Source organism: Phodopus roborovskii, unplaced genomic scaffold (genome assembly GCF_943737965.1).
Source record: "Phodopus roborovskii unplaced genomic scaffold, PHOROB, whole genome shotgun sequence".
Classification (NCBI taxonomy): Eukaryota; Metazoa; Chordata; class Mammalia; order Rodentia; family Cricetidae; genus Phodopus; species Phodopus roborovskii.
The window spans coordinates 4090818-4110096 of NW_026126575.1; the positions used below are offsets into that span (position 1 = coordinate 4090818).

The 19279-nt window shown below is 51.8% G+C and overlaps 1 protein-coding gene across 1 annotated transcript in view; it reads left to right on the forward strand.

Annotated features, from left to right (window-relative positions):
* Fbln2 (fibulin 2) overlaps positions 1 to 13601 on the forward strand; it is a 36856-nt gene extending 23255 nt beyond the window's left edge. The window contains 12 exon segments of the mRNA XM_051203452.1: positions 222 to 335; positions 865 to 966; positions 2847 to 2987; positions 6300 to 6434; positions 7449 to 7586; positions 9011 to 9154; positions 9265 to 9393; positions 9612 to 9737; positions 10141 to 10257; positions 10661 to 10789; positions 11466 to 11589; positions 12666 to 13601. Coding sequence (XP_051059409.1) covers positions 222 to 335; positions 865 to 966; positions 2847 to 2987; positions 6300 to 6434; positions 7449 to 7586; positions 9011 to 9154; positions 9265 to 9393; positions 9612 to 9737; positions 10141 to 10257; positions 10661 to 10789; positions 11466 to 11589; positions 12666 to 13023 — 1757 coding nt within the window. The 3' untranslated portion in view covers positions 13024 to 13601.
* The last annotated feature ends 5678 nt before the right edge of the window (positions 13602 to 19279 follow it).

A 19279-nucleotide genomic window follows, 5' to 3' on the forward strand; every position in this document is an offset into this window, starting at 1 on the left:
AGTCTAGACACCCCCTACTTCTTCCTTCCCTCTTTTGCCTTCTCCCAGTAGCTTTGAGATAGCTCTTCCCCAGGGTGTGTTTGTACCCTGAGCCTCAGTCTTTTCCCTCATGAATGGGCAAGGGGAGAGGTCAGTGCAGTCATCAGTCAGTTGCCTGTGAGTGTTCAGGGTCTGACAGAAGATGTAAGCCTGCCCCCTGATGTCTACTCTGCCTATAACAGACGGAGGTGCCCCACAGTTGGACACTGCACGGGAGTCTGCACCAAGGCCTGAGTCTGCCCAGATGTCCCCCAACACCATCCCACTACCGGTGCCACAGCCCAACACCTGCAAAGGTGAGTGGAGGAATGTGCCTTCTGCAGACCTGAGCTGTAGAAGTCTGGCCAGTGTGGTGTGGAGGTATGTGAGCTGGGCCAGGCCATCTGGAGCTTTGTGGAAGGGGTAGGGCTTGCCTAGTGATGACTGAGGAGGAGGAGGTGGTGACATTGGGGGATTCTGGGTCTCCATGTGTGGGTCACCTGCCCTGTCTCATTCCTGTAAAGCCAAGTTTTTATTTAGGAATGCTGGGATGTCCTCCTTTCCTGCCTCCTGCCTTTTGCTCCTCACTGTCCTCCCTGGCACTCGAGGAATGGACTAGCATCTGAGTGTTGTGTGGGAGAAACTCAAAATATTGTTTCCAGTGCCAGCTGGGACTAGAGCCACTTCCTGGGGACACTGTGAAAAGGCACAGGCATGGGATTCACCTCTTTTCACGTCTGTCTCCCTGGGCCTTTGGAGACCCCAACCCTTGTCTCAGAGTTGGGGTTTAAGCAGTGTGGTCAGGGCCAAGAGCTATGTGTTCTGACTGCAGGAATTTCCCCCCAGACAACGGGCCCTGCCGGCAGGTGTGCCGTGTTGTTGGAGGCACAGCTATGTGCTCCTGCTTTCCTGGCTATGCCATCATGGCAGATGGCGTGTCCTGTGAAGGTGAGTACCTTGGTATCACCCTTTAACCTTTGCAGGTCAGGCTGTCGTGTGGTGAGGGCTTAGGATAGAGATGACTAGGACTCAAACTCACCCTGATCATGAGGTTTGGCTGCTGTGACAGAGAACCTGAGCAGAGTGGAGTAGGTGGTTCCCTCTGGTGTCACCGAACCTGTGGTGTGGGCCCACCATGGTACTGGAGAGGTTCAGGGTCCCCGCTCCTGCCCGGTTGCTCTGCTGCCTTCTAGAAGATGGTTCCCAGAACTGAGCCTGTACCCATGTTACCTGGAGGCCTGCTGGACCCAGACTCCTGGAAACTCTACAGGCTCCCCCAGATTAGGGGGTCTGGGGAAGCTCAGAACTTGTGTTCTAGCCAGGACCTATGCCAGACATGGGCCATCCTCAACTCATTGCTTCTAGTGGGATGGCCTGGGGTGGCTGAGCTTGTTTTGTGATCTCGGAGTTCATCCATGCTCAAGCCTGAGGGGTGGTGGGGAGCGATGTGTCACTGTTTGCCAGGAGCAGCATCCAGAAGAGGTCTCACCCCCCTACCCCTATGCCTGAAGTGGAGATAAGGTCCTCAGTTATGGAAGGACAGTTGACATTGGTGATGTGTGCAGTGGAAGCAGTAGTTGTGACATTTGCTGGTTAGCTTCCTCCGTGAGTTTTGTCTGAACCAGCTTGAGAGGTCCCAGGACCTTACCCCCTCCTATCAGGACAGAGGAGGGATAGGGAGCTACAAGTTCAGGATATGTGTGGGCTCAGGCTCAGAAGACACAGTTTGAATGTCTGCATATGATGATCAAGTCTGTCCAAGAGGATGCCACGTTCCTCTCCAAAGCTCAGATCCTATGTGCACTCATTCTGGAGAGTGACATTGCCCTGTGAGTCTAAAGAAGAAGGTAGTTAAGGCACACAGAATGGTGACAGCTGATCTTTTTCTCTGATGTGGAGACAACAGGCCCAGGGGATACTGTGTTCTTTGGGCTCTGATCTTCCCCAGGGCTCTGGAGACTCAAGAAAGGATATCTTGGTTTAGAAGTTTTCAGGTCTGATCCCCACCAGGGACCTGGGACTGGGGTGTCCAGTATACTGCCTCTGCTGGCCATGTGGCTGGGCTGGTATTCACTTTCTCTCACATGCCCCTTCTCCCCAGGGGTCACTCCAGCAGGAGGAGCCAAGGGGTAGAAACCAGAGGTTGCAAAGGAGCATCTGTGAGGATGTGTGCAGCTCCTGCACAGAGAGGGCTGCCCCATGCTGTTCTCAGGAACAATCACAGGGATTCCCAGCTGGGACAGCCTGAGACTTTTTAAAACATTTCCAGATTTGTTTCTGATGAAACTTCATAAACCAGCCCACGAAGGCCCTTCTGCATAGCCCCTGCATAGTCTGGCAGCCTCTGGAGCCCCCCTCCCCCAGCCATTTCTGTGAGTGCTGCTGGCCTGGACCCCAAAGCCTTTGAACGTGCAGACTTTTTCTGTTGCTAATTCCTTGGTGGCTGCAGACTTGGGCATTACAGAGAGTGGGTGTGGGCAGCTTGCTGCCTGCGGTGTGGATGTGGGCTGGTGGCGTGTCCTCCTGAGTCTTACTCCATCTGACCTTATTGGGTAGTGGGAGCCAGCTCTAACGTTGAGTTTTACAAACTCAACTTGGGTTCAAGGTTCAGCCTTCACACTGACAGGCACACATAGTTGAGTGTTTGGTTTTTTTTGTTTTGTTTTGTTTTGTTTTGTTTTTTTTTGTTTTGTTTTGTTTTGTGTTTTGTTTTTGGGTTTTTTGTTTGTTTGTCTAGTTTTTTTTTTTAAATCCCTCTGTCCTTGGATGACCTTGGCAGCCATATCTCTCTAACAGCCTTCTGTTTTTTCTTCCGTGGCTGTCATTAGATCAAGACGAGTGCTTGATGGGCACTCACGATTGTAGCTGGCAACAGTTCTGTGTGAACACCCTGGGATCCTTCTACTGTGTCAACCACACAGTGCTCTGTGCAGAGGGCTATATCCTCAACGCACATAGGAAGTGTGTGGGTAAGCTGGAGCCCCTGCCTGCCGCCTGTGTCACGGCTATCTGCTCTGCTCCACGCCGGTCCACCACATTGTGCCACATGCTAAAGGACCTGTCCTTTGCATGTGAGCTCCCACACAGCGTCCTGCTGCGCTCTGTGTCACATCCTTGTGTCCCAGTGTCTTGTCCCGCTTGTTTCCAGATACGCCTGTGACTCGGAAAGCTAATAGGACAGCTCCCTGGTGTCGGGACAGGGAGGCCAGATGCGGGATAGGGAGGCCTGGGCTGGAAGTGGGACCCGGTGGCTCCGGATCTTGTCTTTCTCAGCTATTGGAAGCCGTTGACACCTATGAGGATTGTGGGACAAATGCAGTGTGTACACAGCCTGGGTCATGCAGGGTTGCCTACAGATTTATCTGGAATCTCCCCCAAGAGACGAGTGGATTGTACTGGGGCCAGCTGACCCAATTTCAGCATCCGATTGCTATGTGACCCTGAGCAGATGGTGCTTTCTCCTCTGAGTCTTCCCTCAATGGCCTCTTGTCTGCCTATGCCTGTATAGGCTGGGACTCTGGGGTTCTGTGGACAAGGAGGGGCTCCATGCTGTCTTATGTTTGGGTCATCTGGTATTCTCACTGAGGAAACAAAAGCCCTGGCCTGAGTAGTGGGGAAGTTGGGAAGATTGACCAATGCTATGACAGGGACCCAGGCAAAAGGAGATGTCATCCTCCCAAGAATGGGCAGGGTTTGGAGATGGGGGAAAGCACAGAGCAAGGAGACAGCTGAGACAAAGGTGTGGTGGGAACTGGGCAGAAAGTGCTCAGGGCTTGGGACCAGAGTCCTGTCTGTCTTGCCTGTGCTTGGGGACCATGTCCAGCCTGGACATGTCCTTGTATTCCTCTGCACTGCTGGGCAGCAGTGCTGGCCAACATGTTTGCCTGGCTGCGGCTGTGGTACAACATGACCCTCCTGATGTGCTTGCCGGTGGTGGCAGCTCCTTCTGGGTGGGCTGGGTCTGTGTGTGCCTGTTGGGAGGCATGTGAGTCCCTTCTTAGGATGTCCTACCTGCCACTCCCTGGCTTGGCAGCTAAGACCTGTGCTGCAGGGTCCTTAGCAGCTGGAAGATGAGCCTGAGGATAAGAAAGCCAAGCTACATTCCATTCAGCAAGATTTATGAGCATGCTCTATTTCTCCCCTCTTAATTCTGCAAAAACTATCGGCCCACTGTCCTGTTCCATGCAGATATGGCTTGGGGGTTCCCCAATTGCTCCACTCAGGTGCAGTAACTCAGGCAGAGGAGGGGGCAGGGTCATGCTAGGATGAAGTGTGGCCTCGCTGACATCTGCTAACCCCTCTGAGCTTTAGTTTCCCCCTCTAAGAAAGAGACAATGGTGGCTGTTTCTGAAAGTCACTATGGAGGTCAGGTGTATTAGTTCCTGTGAGGGGCTCTGATGGGGTTCCTGAGCCACTGAGGTGTGGAAGCTGGGGACAAAACTGGGTGTGGCCTCTGCTAGGACCCCCTGCTTTAAGTTTCCAGCTGGGCTGAACCAGGATGCTGAGATGGTGCAGCCTCAGCTCTGGACCCTCCCTGCAGTGAGAAGCAAGCAGTGAGGGAAAGGGTATAGCTTGGACCATGTGCCCCGACTTCCATCCTTGCTGGCCACATACCTCATTCCAGTGGCATCCCCTGGGGGGAGAGAGCTCCCCATCTGTGAAACAGCCACCCCTGTATCACAAGACAGCAAGTCTCAGCGACTTTTGTAACTTCCTGACCCCAGGTGATCCTCTGTGAGTGCTGGCTATTGTCATTCAGTATGGTGAGGCCTCCCAGCTTTGGGAAACTCCTGGGGTCCTGGCCCTGCCAGTCCAGCTGTAAATTAGAAGTCTTTGTGGTGGCTGACCAGAACTGTCACTTCCCTGTCCCCATTCCTGTCCATGCCATCTCTGCCTGGAATGGTTTCTTCCCCTACCCCTCTTTCCTGCCTGGTCCCCTAGTTATCCTCATAGAAGCATCTGGCACTGCAGGGCCCGGGAGGGGGGGCAGTTCTCTGAGCTGAGCCCCAGGCATCTCACACCCCTTCATCTGTATCCACCTGCCTGGTTTGATCCAGGTGCTTGGCTGGTCACTCTCGAAGGTCAGGGGCTGTGCTGACTGACCCATTGTGTGGCCTCAGGAACATGGCACAGAATAAGCACCTGCCAATGTGGCACTGAGTGATTAGGCTGTGCCTAGTGCCACTATGTCCCGGTATAGGCTGGACAGGCAGGGCTGGGCAGAGCCTCCATGGGACCTTAGCCCTGGCCTGGAGGCAGTTATGGGTCGGTGACTTCTTTTTCCATTTGCCCCAGTTCTCTGTTCCCTCCTTCCAGCTGCTTATTCCCAGTGTCCCAATGTCTGTCCTTGGCCTCTTCCTCATGTCGAGTGACCTCATCCACCTGACCACTCCCCTTGGCTCCTTCAGTGAGCAGAGAGGTGGGTCTTTCAGTGCCTCCTAGCCCCAGAGAATTCTTGAACCTTCCGATGCACACCTGCCCCAGCCTGCTCCACCCCAGGTGCTGGTACCTATCTAGCTGCGTAACCCAAAGCTTTACTGACTTCCTGGTTCTCTCACGCCCACCTCTGCCACCAATGGGTCTTGTTGCTTCTGCCCTCTCCCACGCACAGGGTTACCAGCCACCACCCATCTAGGGATAATTATATTTCCTCCTAAACTGTTCTCCAGCTCCAGCCAGGGTGCCCTCATTCCTTTGCCAGGAACCCTCTATGGCTCCCATCCTCTCCTCGACCTAACCCTCCTGTTCACATTTTCTTCTCTCCCCTACAGCCACTCCTGCCTCTGGGCTGGTCCTGAACTCACCTGGGCTATCGTCTAACTGTTCCTTCTGCCTGGACTGTCAGAGTGGCTCCTGCTGTCACCTCTTCACATTCTTACTCAGATGCCATCCTTCTAAGGGTGCTCCTCATCCCTGCCTTACTTGCTTGACCTGTCTCCACCCTAGCCTGCCCTCCACCTGCTGTGGTCCCAATAGCCCTCTTGAGCAACCTCATTGCATATGCAAACATTTCCAAGTGTCTACCCCAAGGGCAGGTGTTTCTGTCTTGTCACTCACCCATCCCTCTCGCCAAGGCCCCTACTTGGCGTATAGAGGGGTGTGATAAATCTTTGTTGAATGAAGGGATACTTGGATGAGGGACATCAGCTGCGTGCTTCTCCCTGCATGGTGAGTACCTGAGGCCAGAGTCTGGTGTTTCCTGCCTCCTGGTGCCTGGTTGTGCTAGGCCTGTGTACCCAGAGCCCCTGCAGGCCTTGACAGCTGCCTCAATCCCCACACAGACATCAACGAGTGTGTGACCGACCTACACACATGCACCCGGGACGAGCACTGTGTGAACACGCCAGGCTCCTTCCAGTGCTACAAGGCGCTTACCTGCGAGTCAGGCTATGCACTCACAGATGGAGAGTGCACAGGTGAGAAAGTGCCCAGCCCCACCGGGGGAGGGATGCAGCCATGCCCCACCCCTACTGTCTCTTTCCCCCACTTTCCTGTTCCAGGTGGGGGTGTTTGGAGCAGCGGGGTCTGAGGCTAGGGACGGGAGTTGGGACAAGGCCAGCATCTGCCCCTGGCCTTCCTACCACTAGCTGGCCTCTATGCCAGTCTTTCCCCTCACCGTACCTCCATTCCCCTCTTTGCACATTGAAATGGAGCCCCACGGAAGACTATTCATGTCCCTTTCACTGGAAAATCCTTGTTTTCTAAGAAGAGATTTTAAAAATCATCTTAACAAGTATTTCTCAAGCTTCTTTTAATGCCAGATGGGGTTCTGGGTACCAGCAGCATTGGTGTGAAGTGACCTTCCTGTGACCTTGTGGTAGGGGAAGTGGGGAATATAAGTGACGACGGGAGGTGGAAGGGTGTGTCTAGTGTGGGTCTATAAAGCCCATAAAAGTGAGACTGTCATTGAGACCGGGCCGGTGGGAGCCTGCCTCGAAGGGGTTGGGCACAGGGAAGAGCAAGCACAGGGGCCTGACATATGAAGGAAGGATCGGTCGTGGCAAGGGCCCCAGGTGTGAGCCCCATGCTCCTGCTTCATGTTTCTGTCTGCTCCTCACAAGTGTGGGGTGATGAGTGGTAGGGGACCGGACTGCCTGGCATTCTGTAGCAGTAGAAGCTTGCCTCAGTGTCCCCCTCAGGAAGATGGGCTAGTCACAGGATCTTCTTGCATGGCTGTGAGGATGCAATTAATCAAATCACCTCACATGCTTTGAATAGTGGGGTCATGGAGGAGCTTGGGGAATGTTACATCATTTTAACTCCTGGGATAGGTGTCTCCCCAGTGACTCAGCTCTGCTACCTTTCTGGGATGCAGACTTTTGTGACTGCTGAGATTACAGTACTGTTGTGATGGGGTGTATGGCAGGGTTGCCGGATGTGATGGTGGGGCCCACCTGCCTCACCCCTGACGCCCAGCCTTTGTACGGCAGATGTGGACGAGTGTGTGACAGGCACACACAACTGCCAGTCAGGCTTCTCATGCCACAACACCAAAGGCTCCTTCTACTGCCAGGCCCGGCAGCGCTGCATGGACGGCTTCTTGCAGGACCCTGAGGGCAACTGTGTGGGTAAGCAGACTGTGGGCAGTGGCTCCTGGGATCCTGAGGGCTTTAAAGGCCTGGTGGATCTAACTCGTTGCTCCCTTCTCCCAGCCTCAATGTCTTCAACCATTGAGTGGGTGGGTGGGACATGTGCAGAATGGTAGCTGCTCTGCTTGCCTTGGAGCTGTTTTTCTCAAGGCCTCAGTGGGACCACAATGGAAGAATGCCCATCATGTGTTTTTGAACCAGCTGGCAGGAGGAACCTGTCTATGATGCACAGGGTTCCTGACTGAAGTGAACCCCACAGGGACCATCACTGTCAAAGACAACTGCTGAGGTCTAGATCAGTTCCACACCATGCTTAGGGTAGGGACATCCAGTGTGCTGGATTGTCCTGAGGGCTGAGATGTCAATCACCCCTTCCAAACAACCAGGACAGGCCATGTCCCCAGAGCTGCTGACTTGGCTCTTGTCAGAACACAGGTGGCAGAAGGGACAATAACACAGAGAGGCAAGGGGCTGACAATGTGCAGAAGGAAAGACTGGTCAGGTGACAGGCAGTCCATGTGACTCCTTATCACAAGGAGTCCAAATGCCGGAAGGGGGTCTGCCTGTCTGAAGATTCACCAAGATTCTGGGGGTTCCTTCAGCCAGCTTGCTGGAGTCCCCCTTGCCCAAGTGCAGCCTTTAGTGTTGCCCATCACCATGCCCCAGGGATATAGGATCCTTGGGTGGCCTTGGGACCACCACTCCAGGTCATAGTTGGCTAGGAGGGGAGGATCTTACATATCCACACAGCTCCTTAGTGGTTCATCATGTGCAACATTTACTGAATACCTACTGTGTTCTAGGGTCCTGGATGGGGCCAGCCATAGTGTTTTTGTGGGGAGGAGACCAAATAGGCAGCCATGTTCATAAAAACATCAATAATTAATACATACTTTAATAAATAATAAACAACCTTTGACAAGCTAGGAGAGGTCTCCTTGAAGTGACACTGGCCAATGGCCTGAGGAAAGAAGCAAGCTAGCACTAGAAACGATAGAGAAGTGTATGGCAGGTAGTAGGACTCTAGACTCGTGTGTGTGTGTGTGTGTGTGTGTGTGTGTGTGTGTGCGTGTGCGTGCGTGAGAGAGAGAGAGAGAAACAGAGAGAGAGAGAGAGCTGCAGAGTTGGGGAGCAGCTGGAATTCTCAGAACTGTAAGCACTGTTGGAAAAGCAAGAACAGGGTTCTGCCCTTCTAGTCACCCCTGAGCAGCCTTGCCTTCCCCTTGATTTAGCTGTCCCACTGGACAAATGTGTACAAGTTGTAGTCAGCCTAGTGACTATAGAGGTGAGACTCTCAGATACCAGGGTTCAGGGGTGGGATGGTCTAGGCCTAAAGCCCAGAGCTGGCCAGACGAGCATAGGAGGAGTGAGACAGGCTTTCCATCACCCTGTCCCTTCTGCAGACATCAACGAATGCACATCGTTACTGGAGCCTTGCCGCTCAGGATTCAGCTGCGTCAACACAGTGGGCTCCTATACCTGCCAGAGGAACCCACTGGTCTGCAGGCGTGGTTACCATGCCAATGAAGATGGCTCTGAGTGTGTGGGTAAGGTTGGAGACTTCCTGAATCCACAGCCTCCCCATCTAGCTCTCTGCCCAAGAAGCCCTGTAGAGGGGCATGCAGACCTCAGGGTGTCCTGCTTGCCTGCCCCACAGATGTGAATGAGTGTGAAACAGGTGTGCACCGCTGTGGTGAGGGCCAGCTGTGCCACAACCTCCCTGGATCCTACCGCTGTGACTGCAAGCCTGGCTTCCAGAGGGATGCTTTTGGCAGGGCCTGCATTGGTAAGGGATGCTGGGGCCTGGGATCCCCCGGGAACAAAGAGTCTGACCTGTTGTGTCCCTTCAGCTCTGGCCTGGACCTTCCTAGATGTCAGCCTTCAAGCCACCCACCTCCTCTTTGGCTCAGATTCCATTCTCTAGCCATCTTACAATCTTGTCCTCCTTGTCTTTACACCCTTTGCTCTGGGAAACTCTGCTTCTGGACCACTCTGTGCCTGCAGATGTGAATGAATGCTGGATCTCACCGGGCCGCCTGTGCCAGCACACGTGTGAGAACACACCCGGCTCCTACCGCTGCTCCTGTGCTACTGGCTTCATTTTGGCCGCAGACGGCAAGCATTGCGAAGGTACCCACCACCCTGGCTTCTGACCCCTGGCCTCTGACCCCATGCATCTTGCTCCCACTTGGACAGACAGGCTCTGCCCCTACTGTGATCACAGGGAGTTTGCTGCCAAGATGGCACAAGGCAACCATGAAAGCTCAGGAGCTGTGCCACACAGTGTCAGCTCTCTGTGGCCTATGTTGCACATAGGTGACTCGAGAGTCATCTGTTCTAGCAGTTGTGCATCCCCAGCAGGCTAGCACAAGGCTCTGCCTTCATTTTGTCCTAGGGCCAGAGGACCTGGTCCACACACCCCCCTCAAAGGGTGACTGAAAGCAATGTCTGTCCAGACAAGTATACTGGTGAGCCAGCCCAGCCCAACATATGGGCTGGAAGGACCTACCACAATGGATACTTGTCCCTACAGATGTGAATGAGTGCCAGGCCCAGCGTTGCAGCCAGGAGTGCGCCAACATCTATGGCTCCTACCAGTGCTACTGTCGCCAGGGCTACCAGCTGGCAGAGGATGGGCATAGCTGCACAGGTGGGCACCTGCCCTCTCCAAGGACTCTCATGAAGAAGGGAGAGGGCTCTTCCCCATGTGTTGGGTCTGAATTCACATCCCAGCCTACAGTTTGCCTGCTGTGGGATCTTGGATCTCTCCACTCTGACCTAAGGTTCCTCTAAAGTGAGATGGTGGCCCTGATCTCAACAGGAGTGCATCACCCACACCAAGCTGGCAACTGTATAGGCCTTGGCTGGTACTGTCAGTCAGTAGCGCACATTGTTCTGTGAGGCACACTCCAGTTCTAGTTCCCAGCTTCTGTGTGGCTTTCAGCAATTCACACCCACCATTAGAGCCTCCTTGTCTTCCCTTGTAAACGGACCCCTGGGATTCCCGGCTGTGTCTGGATGGCCAGGGCTCACCAACTGACCCTTTCTGGCAGACATCGATGAGTGTGCACAGGGCGCTGGCATTCTCTGCACCTTCCGCTGTGTCAACGTGCCCGGAAGCTACCAGTGTGCGTGCCCAGAGCAGGGCTACACTACGATGGCCAATGGGAGGTCCTGCAAGGGTAAGTAGTGACAGTTTCCACTCCACCAGGCCTCGGGCAGCTCTGTGTGTACACCCGTGCTGTGACTGCCTCGTGCTTGAAGAGTAGTACTAACCCCATGTGCTCAGAACAGCTGTGCTCAGGACAATAGTCCTAGTGGGTTTCCTGCCACTCATCCCAGGGTAGAATCTCCCAGGCTTGGCTTTGAAGCTATACCCTGCCTTGGTGTGAGGAGGTAGGGGTCTGTCTGTGAGCATACTAGAAGTTGTCCTCAAACTTCTACCATACTGTCCAGGGGCCAGGTTGGGACAGGAAAGTGTGCAGTCCACAGGCCAGGATATAGGGAAGGAGTCCCAGGGAGGTCAGCACTAGTCTAATGCAGGTCGATATATTGCTCACCCCCACCCCCATCACAGTGGTACAAGTCAGGAAATAGGGAAGGTGGCTCCTGTCACTGAGACACAGCAAGCCCCAGCTTAGTTTGTCAGATTTGCTACAGAGGAGACAGTCCTGGGATGAACCAGACCTGCAACTTTGACTTGCCCTCTGAGCTTGGCTCTAAGTTGTGATTCTAAGGTCAGTGTCACTGATCACAACATTCTGGGCCTGCCAAGACAGCAAGGTGGCAGCAGAAGGGGTTCAGGCTGGATTCCTGCGTCACAGGGACTCTCTTAACAGCTCTACTCTCCCCTCCCAGACCTGGATGAGTGTGCACTGGGCACCCACAACTGCTCTGAGGCTGAGACCTGCCACAACATCCAGGGCAGTTTCCGCTGCCTGCGCTTCGAGTGTCCACCAAACTATGTCCGTGTCTCAGAAACGTGAGTGCCTTCAGTTCTGGTGTGGTCCAGTGCCCTTCATTGTCACCATGCCACAGGCCAAATGGCAGGTGGTCCCTGCCAAGACTACCTCCTGCCCTTTCCTATAAAGCACTAGAAGAGATATAGAGAACTGTCCGTGTGAATACAGGGCTGGCATCTCAAAGGGAGAAGTCTGATCTGGAGCCGGATATGAATGGCCACAGGCCAGGAACATGAATTAAGGTCGCCTCAAATAACATGTTCATGGAAACAGTTATGAAGTCAACAAGTCAATTGAATCTTTAACAGAGACATAGTATTTGTTGGGAATGTCAGTTCCTAACCACACACACACACACACACACACACACACACACACACTCCTTGTGCGTTACCTACTGTGTAACAAGTCCCCAGCATTTGACCCTTACTATAGATCTATTCATTACCTCCTGGGAGGTTCTGGGGACCTGAGCCAGTGCAGCCTCATGGTGCAGCTTCGTGGGACAGTGCTCAGTCCTGAGTACACCGTCAAGCTATTCCTATCTCTGCCTGTCATCTGGCAGCTGGCCTGCATTTACAGGATCTCACCAGGCACTCACCAGGTTGCAGACTGAGGCCTCAGTGCCTCACCCCTCAGCCTCTCCAAAGGCTGCCTCGATGTGGCCTCCTTAGTGCAGGCCACCAGGTGAGGGGGCTGCAGAACTTAAACTGACTTTAACTTGGAAGTGATAATACCCATCTCTGCGAGAGGAGACAGTTGGACCAGGCAGCACTCAGGTTGTATCAGGAAGTGGGATGTGATGGGAAGGGGAGGGGAAGAAAGGAAGGAGCAAACATGGATGGAAAAGGGCTGCTGACAGGCCTGCTGGTACCCTGTGCTGGGCACTGGCAATCACACAGCCCTGGGAGACCATCTCACAGCTGTGGGAACTGAGGTCCAGAGGGGTAAATGACTTACTCGAGGCAGCTGGATTCCTATGGGTAGAGCTCACATTTGACCTTCACTGGTTCCTGAGCCAACTTCTGGGTTCTGTCCCATTTCTGGGTTGGGAGTGAGGATCCCCAGCCACTGACCAAGCCTCCTTCCCTCACAGGAAGTGTGAGCGCACCACATGCCAGGATATCACAGAGTGCCAGACCTCGCCGGCTCGCATCACATATTACCAGCTCAATTTCCAGACTGGCCTACTGGTACCTGCACACATCTTCCGCATCGGCCCTGCTCCTGCCTTTGCTGGGGACACCATCTCCTTGACCATCACCAAGGGGAATGAGGAGGGCTACTTCATCACAAGCAGACTCAATGCCTACACTGGTGTGGTGTCCCTGCAGAGGTCAGTCCTGGAGCCACGGGACTTTGCCCTGGATGTAGAGATGAAGCTGTGGCGGCAGGGCTCTGTCACTACCTTCCTGGCCAAGATGTACATTTTTTTTACCACCTTTGCCCCTTGACGTGCCATGTGAGGCAGTCCTTCCAGGTGGCATCTGGCAGCTGTGCCACTCCTGAGTGGCTTCTGCTGTGACTCCGTAACTTAACATAATCATGCTGATATGATATGGTTGGTCTTATGTCTTTGCCCTGGAAGAAGGGAGATGTGCCCCAACAGGCGATGGGTACAGGTCAAGGTCACCCACCCAAGGCTGGGTGATGGCCTGAAGACAGCAAACAGCCACAAGGGGCTTCAGAACTCTCCTCCATGACTATGACTAAAAGTGACACTCCATTCCTAGTTCCACTGTAGTCTTCAATTTAAAAACAAAACAAACAACAAACAAACAAAAAAACCTCCAGCTGTGCCTTGTGGCGCGCACCTTTAATCACAGCAATGGGGAGGCAGAGGCAGGCAGATCTCTGCGAGTCCCAGGACAGCCTGGTCTACACTGGGAGTTCTACCAGCTGGGCTGCATAGAGAAACCCTGTCTCAAAAAAAGGAAAAAATCATTTAAAAAGGTTTTGTTGTTGTTATTGTTTAATTATAAGAGTAGTACATATACACTATTAAAATGATCAAATAGCACAAAAAGTTATATTCAGCCTCTTTGTCTCTTTTCTTTTATAAAACATTGAAGTTTGACATTAGTACCAGAATGTCACAGGCTCACAAATTTAATTGATAAACTTGGAGAGAGAGCCACAGATCAGCTAGCTGGCCTTTTCTATTACAGTTCCCACCTCTCCTCCTACCCACACTTGCCCCTTCCTGCTGTCCCCTCCTCTTCAGATGTGGACCCTAGCTGCTTGTCTGTCACATGGGGTGTGATGACAGCAGGTCTGGAGTGAAGTTGGGGAGGGCTAAAAGAGACACATTTTTCTTTGAGCCGTGTGAATTTCAGCTCTGTTAGGCCTAGCCAAGGAGGCATCCATGAAAATGTGGGAATCTGAGGCCCTATGAGCAGAGGGGATGTGCCTAAATCTACAGTGAGGGTTGGAATGGGCATGCCAACATGACCATGTGTCCTTCCAAGATGGGATTTCTTTCTGTAAACAGTCTGGAACAGTTACATGTGTTGAGTGGCAGTCAATATACTATGGTATGGAAAGTGGGTTGGGTCAAGCACATCTGTAATCCCAACTACTTGGGACACAAGGTAGGAAGATTGAGAGTTAGTGGCACCCTATCCCACAGAGTAAAGATGGGGTCGGGAATTGTGCATATAATTTAGTAGTAGTGCATTTGGTCGGTATGTGTGAGACTCAGGGTTCAATCCCCAACACCACACAGGAAAACCAAATGATGGGGATAGCATAGACACAGCTATGCTTCACACATGGTAACAGCATTGTGGGTGTCTGTACACATGTGTGCTTGGGCCACTAGCTGTGGCTGGGGATAGAAAATATTTTTTTACTGTGAGTTGTGGGCAGAACCTGGAGAAGTGGCCTGCTGGGATGGTGGCACATAGCCTCCAGTGGCTGGGCACTCTTCTTTAAGACATTAATGTAAATTCTCCTGTTTTTAAGCTGTGATTGAAACTTTAAAACCAAAAAAAAAAAAAAAAAAAAAAAAAAAAATTCAGGCATGAGTGCCTAATGGCAAGGATGGCCAAGGAACCTGCTACTAAGGACATGCTATTAAGCTCCGAGGACCTGAGTTCAATTCCCAGGGCTCACGGTACACACACACACACACACACACGCACGCACGCACGCACGCACGCACGCACGCACGCACGCACGCACGCACGCACGCGCACACACACGCACACACACACGCACAGAAGCATACATGAGTGCATGACATACTTTCTAATATTTTTTTAAAGGAAAGCAATAAGCAAGGGAGCTGGAGAGATGACTTGGTGGCTAAGGGACCCACGTGGCAGCTCACAATTATCTGTAACTCCACTTCCACAGGATCTGATGCCCTCTTGTGGACACCAGACACACACGGTACACATGCATACATGCAGGGAAAGCATTCATACACATACCAAAGAATAAATCAATCTTAAAACACAACAGGCATGAGCCAAGCCAATCCTACTGTCGCCCAGTGACTTTTTCTCTTCCCTCCCTTCCCTTCACTGTCCCTTCTTCCCAGAAGTGTAGCAGAAGTTGCTTTCTTGCTACTGGCCTACTGTTTTGCCCTCTCGTTCTTTGGCCTTCAGAGTCCCATAGCTCTGCTGTGACAGCCATCTTCAGGGCAATAGGCTAGATGGAGTTCCATTGACAAGCACACCAAGGACACCCTGGAGGTAGAGGTCACTTCCCAGCTGGCAGCAACTGCCCTTGTTCCCCCATAGCCTGGGCTCTCCTGCCAACTCATGCTTACTCCCCTTGGATCTGCATTAGGCCCCCAGGACTCTACTGGGGCAATGTAGTTCTTATGGGGAACATGTGCCCTAGAAGCATCTGACTGCAAGCTGGCCAGCAATTGGCCTCACGCCATGCTTCTGTGCAGTCTCTGTGGCTTCCATCCCACAGCTCCAGTTGCAGAAGCATTCACCGTCATGCTGTTCATCTGTCCTCGCTCCACTATATTCCAGGAGAAGCAAGATTACTACCCTTCATAATGGCTTAGGCTCTCCGGTCCTGACTGAATTGCTCCCCGGACTCCCATGTCCTAGGTATGGCTAAGTTCCCCTGGTCCAGTAGTAACCCTTGAGGACATCTTAGTTTTCATATAGCTGGTCTGAGGGTACATAAAGAAACCTTGTCTTAAAAACCAACAAACAAACAAACAAAAGAAAAAATATATACACATGTTCTTCACTTTGTTGATTTAGGCAGAAATGGGAATGAATCTAGGGCCTTGTGCATGCAAGGCAAGGCAAGTATTCTACCACTAAGCCATTTCCTCTTTGTCTTTTTTTTTTTTTTTTTTTTTTTTTTATCCTTAGATTAGGTCTCACTAAGTGGCCTAGACAGGTTTTGGACTTGACCTCTTTCTTTCTCAGCCTCCTGAGTAGCTAGGGTTAGACGTTTTAATAATTTTTGATTAACACATAATATTTGTTCTATATGTGAATTATTCTTTTCAGTGCTGGGAATAGAGAACCAGGACCCTGTGCATGCTGGCCAGTGCTCTACCTCCCAGCTGCATCTCCAGAAAACAGCCATGTTTGGTTTGTGTTTCCATCGGGTTGTATGTTTGCTACTTTTCTGTTAGTGTGATAAAGCACCATGATCAAGGCAACTTATAGAAGGAAGGTTTCTTTGGAATTATAGTTCCAGAGAGACAGAAACCCACCATGGTGGGGAGTGTGACAGCAAACAGCAGGCATGGCGGGCGGCCTGAGCAGCAAGCTGGGAGCTCACTCTTCAAACTGTAAGCACAAAGCAGAGGGTGTGAAAAACAGGCTTTAAACTCTCAAAGCCCGCCTCCAACAAGGCTACGCCTCCTAAACCTACACAAACAGTGACATAAAGTGTTCAAATGCTGAGACTATGGTGACAACTTACTTTAACTACCACTGGGAGTGATCACTGCAGGGTTGCCATGGTATCTACAACCGTAGATTTTCATTGTTCTTCGAAGCTGACTACATTCTTATCCTTCTGGCTATCTGAGACATGCAATGCATCGTATTAGTTACCCTGACCCCCACCCCACCCCCATGCCATGACACACTAGAACATCTGCTCAATCACAACGCACCCCTCACTGACTCTTCTCTACCCTCCCCGAATCTTGCTCTCAGCTTCTCAGCGAGATCAACTTTCAAGGACTCCACTTAATGAGAGCAATCACATGTTGCTTGTCTCCCCATCTCTGACTTGACTGCCCTGTGTACTGGGAGCAAAGCAGAGCTGTCTGAGGCCTTTCTGTGTTGGAGAGCAGAAGGAGCTCCCTTGATTCACCCACTTCAGAGAATTCTGCACTGTGCTGTCCAGTTCATACTCTTGGTACAGATTTAGGAATGCCCCCCATTGCATTGGGACCCCTTGCCTGTTTCCATCTCCCCTCTGGGCTTGTCTACTCTATGGTGACCTTCACTATTCTCCTGGCAACAGGTATTTTTTCCTTGGGGGCGGGGACTCCAAGGTCAGGAACTGTTCTCCCTCTGTGGAAGCAGTCTGAGGCTGGGGGTGTAGGCCCCTGCAAGGACACCCCCCCCCCCGGCCAGGCATCTTGAGCAAGCCTGAAGCTGTTGGCTGGAGTATCTTGCCCACCTCCTAGAGTTGTGATTGGGACTCTTCCTGTTTTGCTAACACACATCTGCTGGGGAGGAGCTAAGCCTGAAAACCCTGTTGTTTTCCACTGTGCTGAGAGTCAGTATATAACCCCACTCTTTCCCCTCCATAAACGGCATTCGGCATTCTGACATTGCTGTTGAATGAATGACCCACTGTCTTGACTCTTACTTCAATCACCTGAGTAGTGGAGCAGATCGCAGCATGGGCACTACATGGGGGTTTAGTCCACACTGGCCCAACTCCTGTGAGAGGGTTTTGAGTTTCATTTCCTTCTACTCCCTGGAGCCAACTCCTTGAGAGTTGGATTGGTTCCTAACTCCATTGGGAATGGTGATCAGGTGTTATACACAAACTCAGTACTTGGGAGATGAAGGCAGAAGGACCAGGATCAAAGTCATCTAGAGCTAGAGTGACTTCAAGGCTAGCTTGGCTTTTATGCTAGGGAACATTGATGAAGGTCATGTGCCTGTTTCAGAATATCACAGACCCCTCCCAGGGTACCACAGCTGACCTGATCTTGGCTGGACCTTAGTAGCTTTGAGGACTAGGAATGAATCATATGATGTCTCCTGTTGGGGGTTGTCAGGAATCATAACTATAACTTAACTGGAACTGTGGGGTCCTAGGCATGGACACAGGTTGTCACAGGGCTGCTGATCTTGGCTGCATGGCTGAAGTCAAGTTTCTTCCTGTTGAGTTCTTTCTCTTTTTTTCTACTGTATTAGTTACTTTCCTGTTGCTTCGATAGAATGCCAAGACCAAAAACAACTTTGAGGAGACAAAGGGTTCTTTTGGCTTACAGTTCCAAAGGAGACCATCTGTCATGGGGGGGGCATGGTGCCAGGAGTGTGGACAGCCTGGTAATCAAGAGGTAGAGAGGGAGAACAGGAAGCAGGACCAGGCTCTAAAGCCTCAAAGCCCAGCCCCCAGTGATGTACCCATGATGCACTTCCCCCAGCCAAGGCTCCACCTCCTAAAGGTTCCCTAACATAACCTCCTTCAAACAGGGGCACCGATGGATTCAAGCTTTTAAGTACACAAGCCTTTGGGGACATTTCTAATTCAAATCAGGACCCCCATCATCTTCTGTTGTCACATATTTCTAGTTGAGCAACAGCCACTTGATCAGAAGCTCAATTAAAGCAACTAGAGGCTTGTAAGTGGCATCATGGTAGGAGCGTTTGGGGGACTGAGACCCTAAGCTGTGAGGTCTTGATTGATGTAAGAATAGACAGGAGAAAACACATAGCCTGAAAGTGAGGTCAGTAGTTTTCCAGTTAATTACATTTTCAATTTTATGTGTGTAGATGTTTTGTCTGCTTCTATATGTGTGCATCGTGGGCATGCCTTGTGTCTAGAGAGGTCAGAGAGGGTGTCAGATCTCCTCAGACTGGAGTTACAGATAATTGTGAGCAGCCAGTGGGTGCTGGGGATTAAACCTGAGTCCTCTGGAAGAGCACCGAACACTCTTAACTGCTGAGCCATCTCCCATGCCCCAGTGGATATTTACCTTTTGAATAGTTTGGCACTCAGCATTTTATGCTTGTGGTGCTATGTATGTGTACCCAGGTCCCTGCTATTGGCTGCAAGTCCTCTGAGGGGCACCCTCTCCCACTTAGCCCTCTTGAAGCTGCCTGGGCTGTTCCTGATGCCATCGGCAGACTCTGCCACAGAGCATGATGCCTGTGTGAGGGTTCGTCTGGAGAGGACGCACATGCAGGAGTGCATGCTATCTGCACTGTCTAAGCTCCATTCCCGTCCTTGCATAGCATCGCTCCAATAGCAGTGGTACACAGCTGGTTGCCATGTGCTTCTCAAAATGCTGAGAGAGGGGCACAAAGCTAACCTGCTGCTCCCCTGTGGTAGGTGGTGTGGGGGGAGTGTCCACGGCATATGACTACCTAGGGTGTTGTACCTAAACCATTCAGCTATGCTATCAACCATGGTTCACCCTGCAGCAGAGGGAGAAAGTGGCCCCTGGCTTCTCTGTATGACATTTAGAAAAGTTTGGAGCAACATATACATAGTGAAGAAAAATGCACATATGGTTTTAGGCCTTGAACTTCTCAG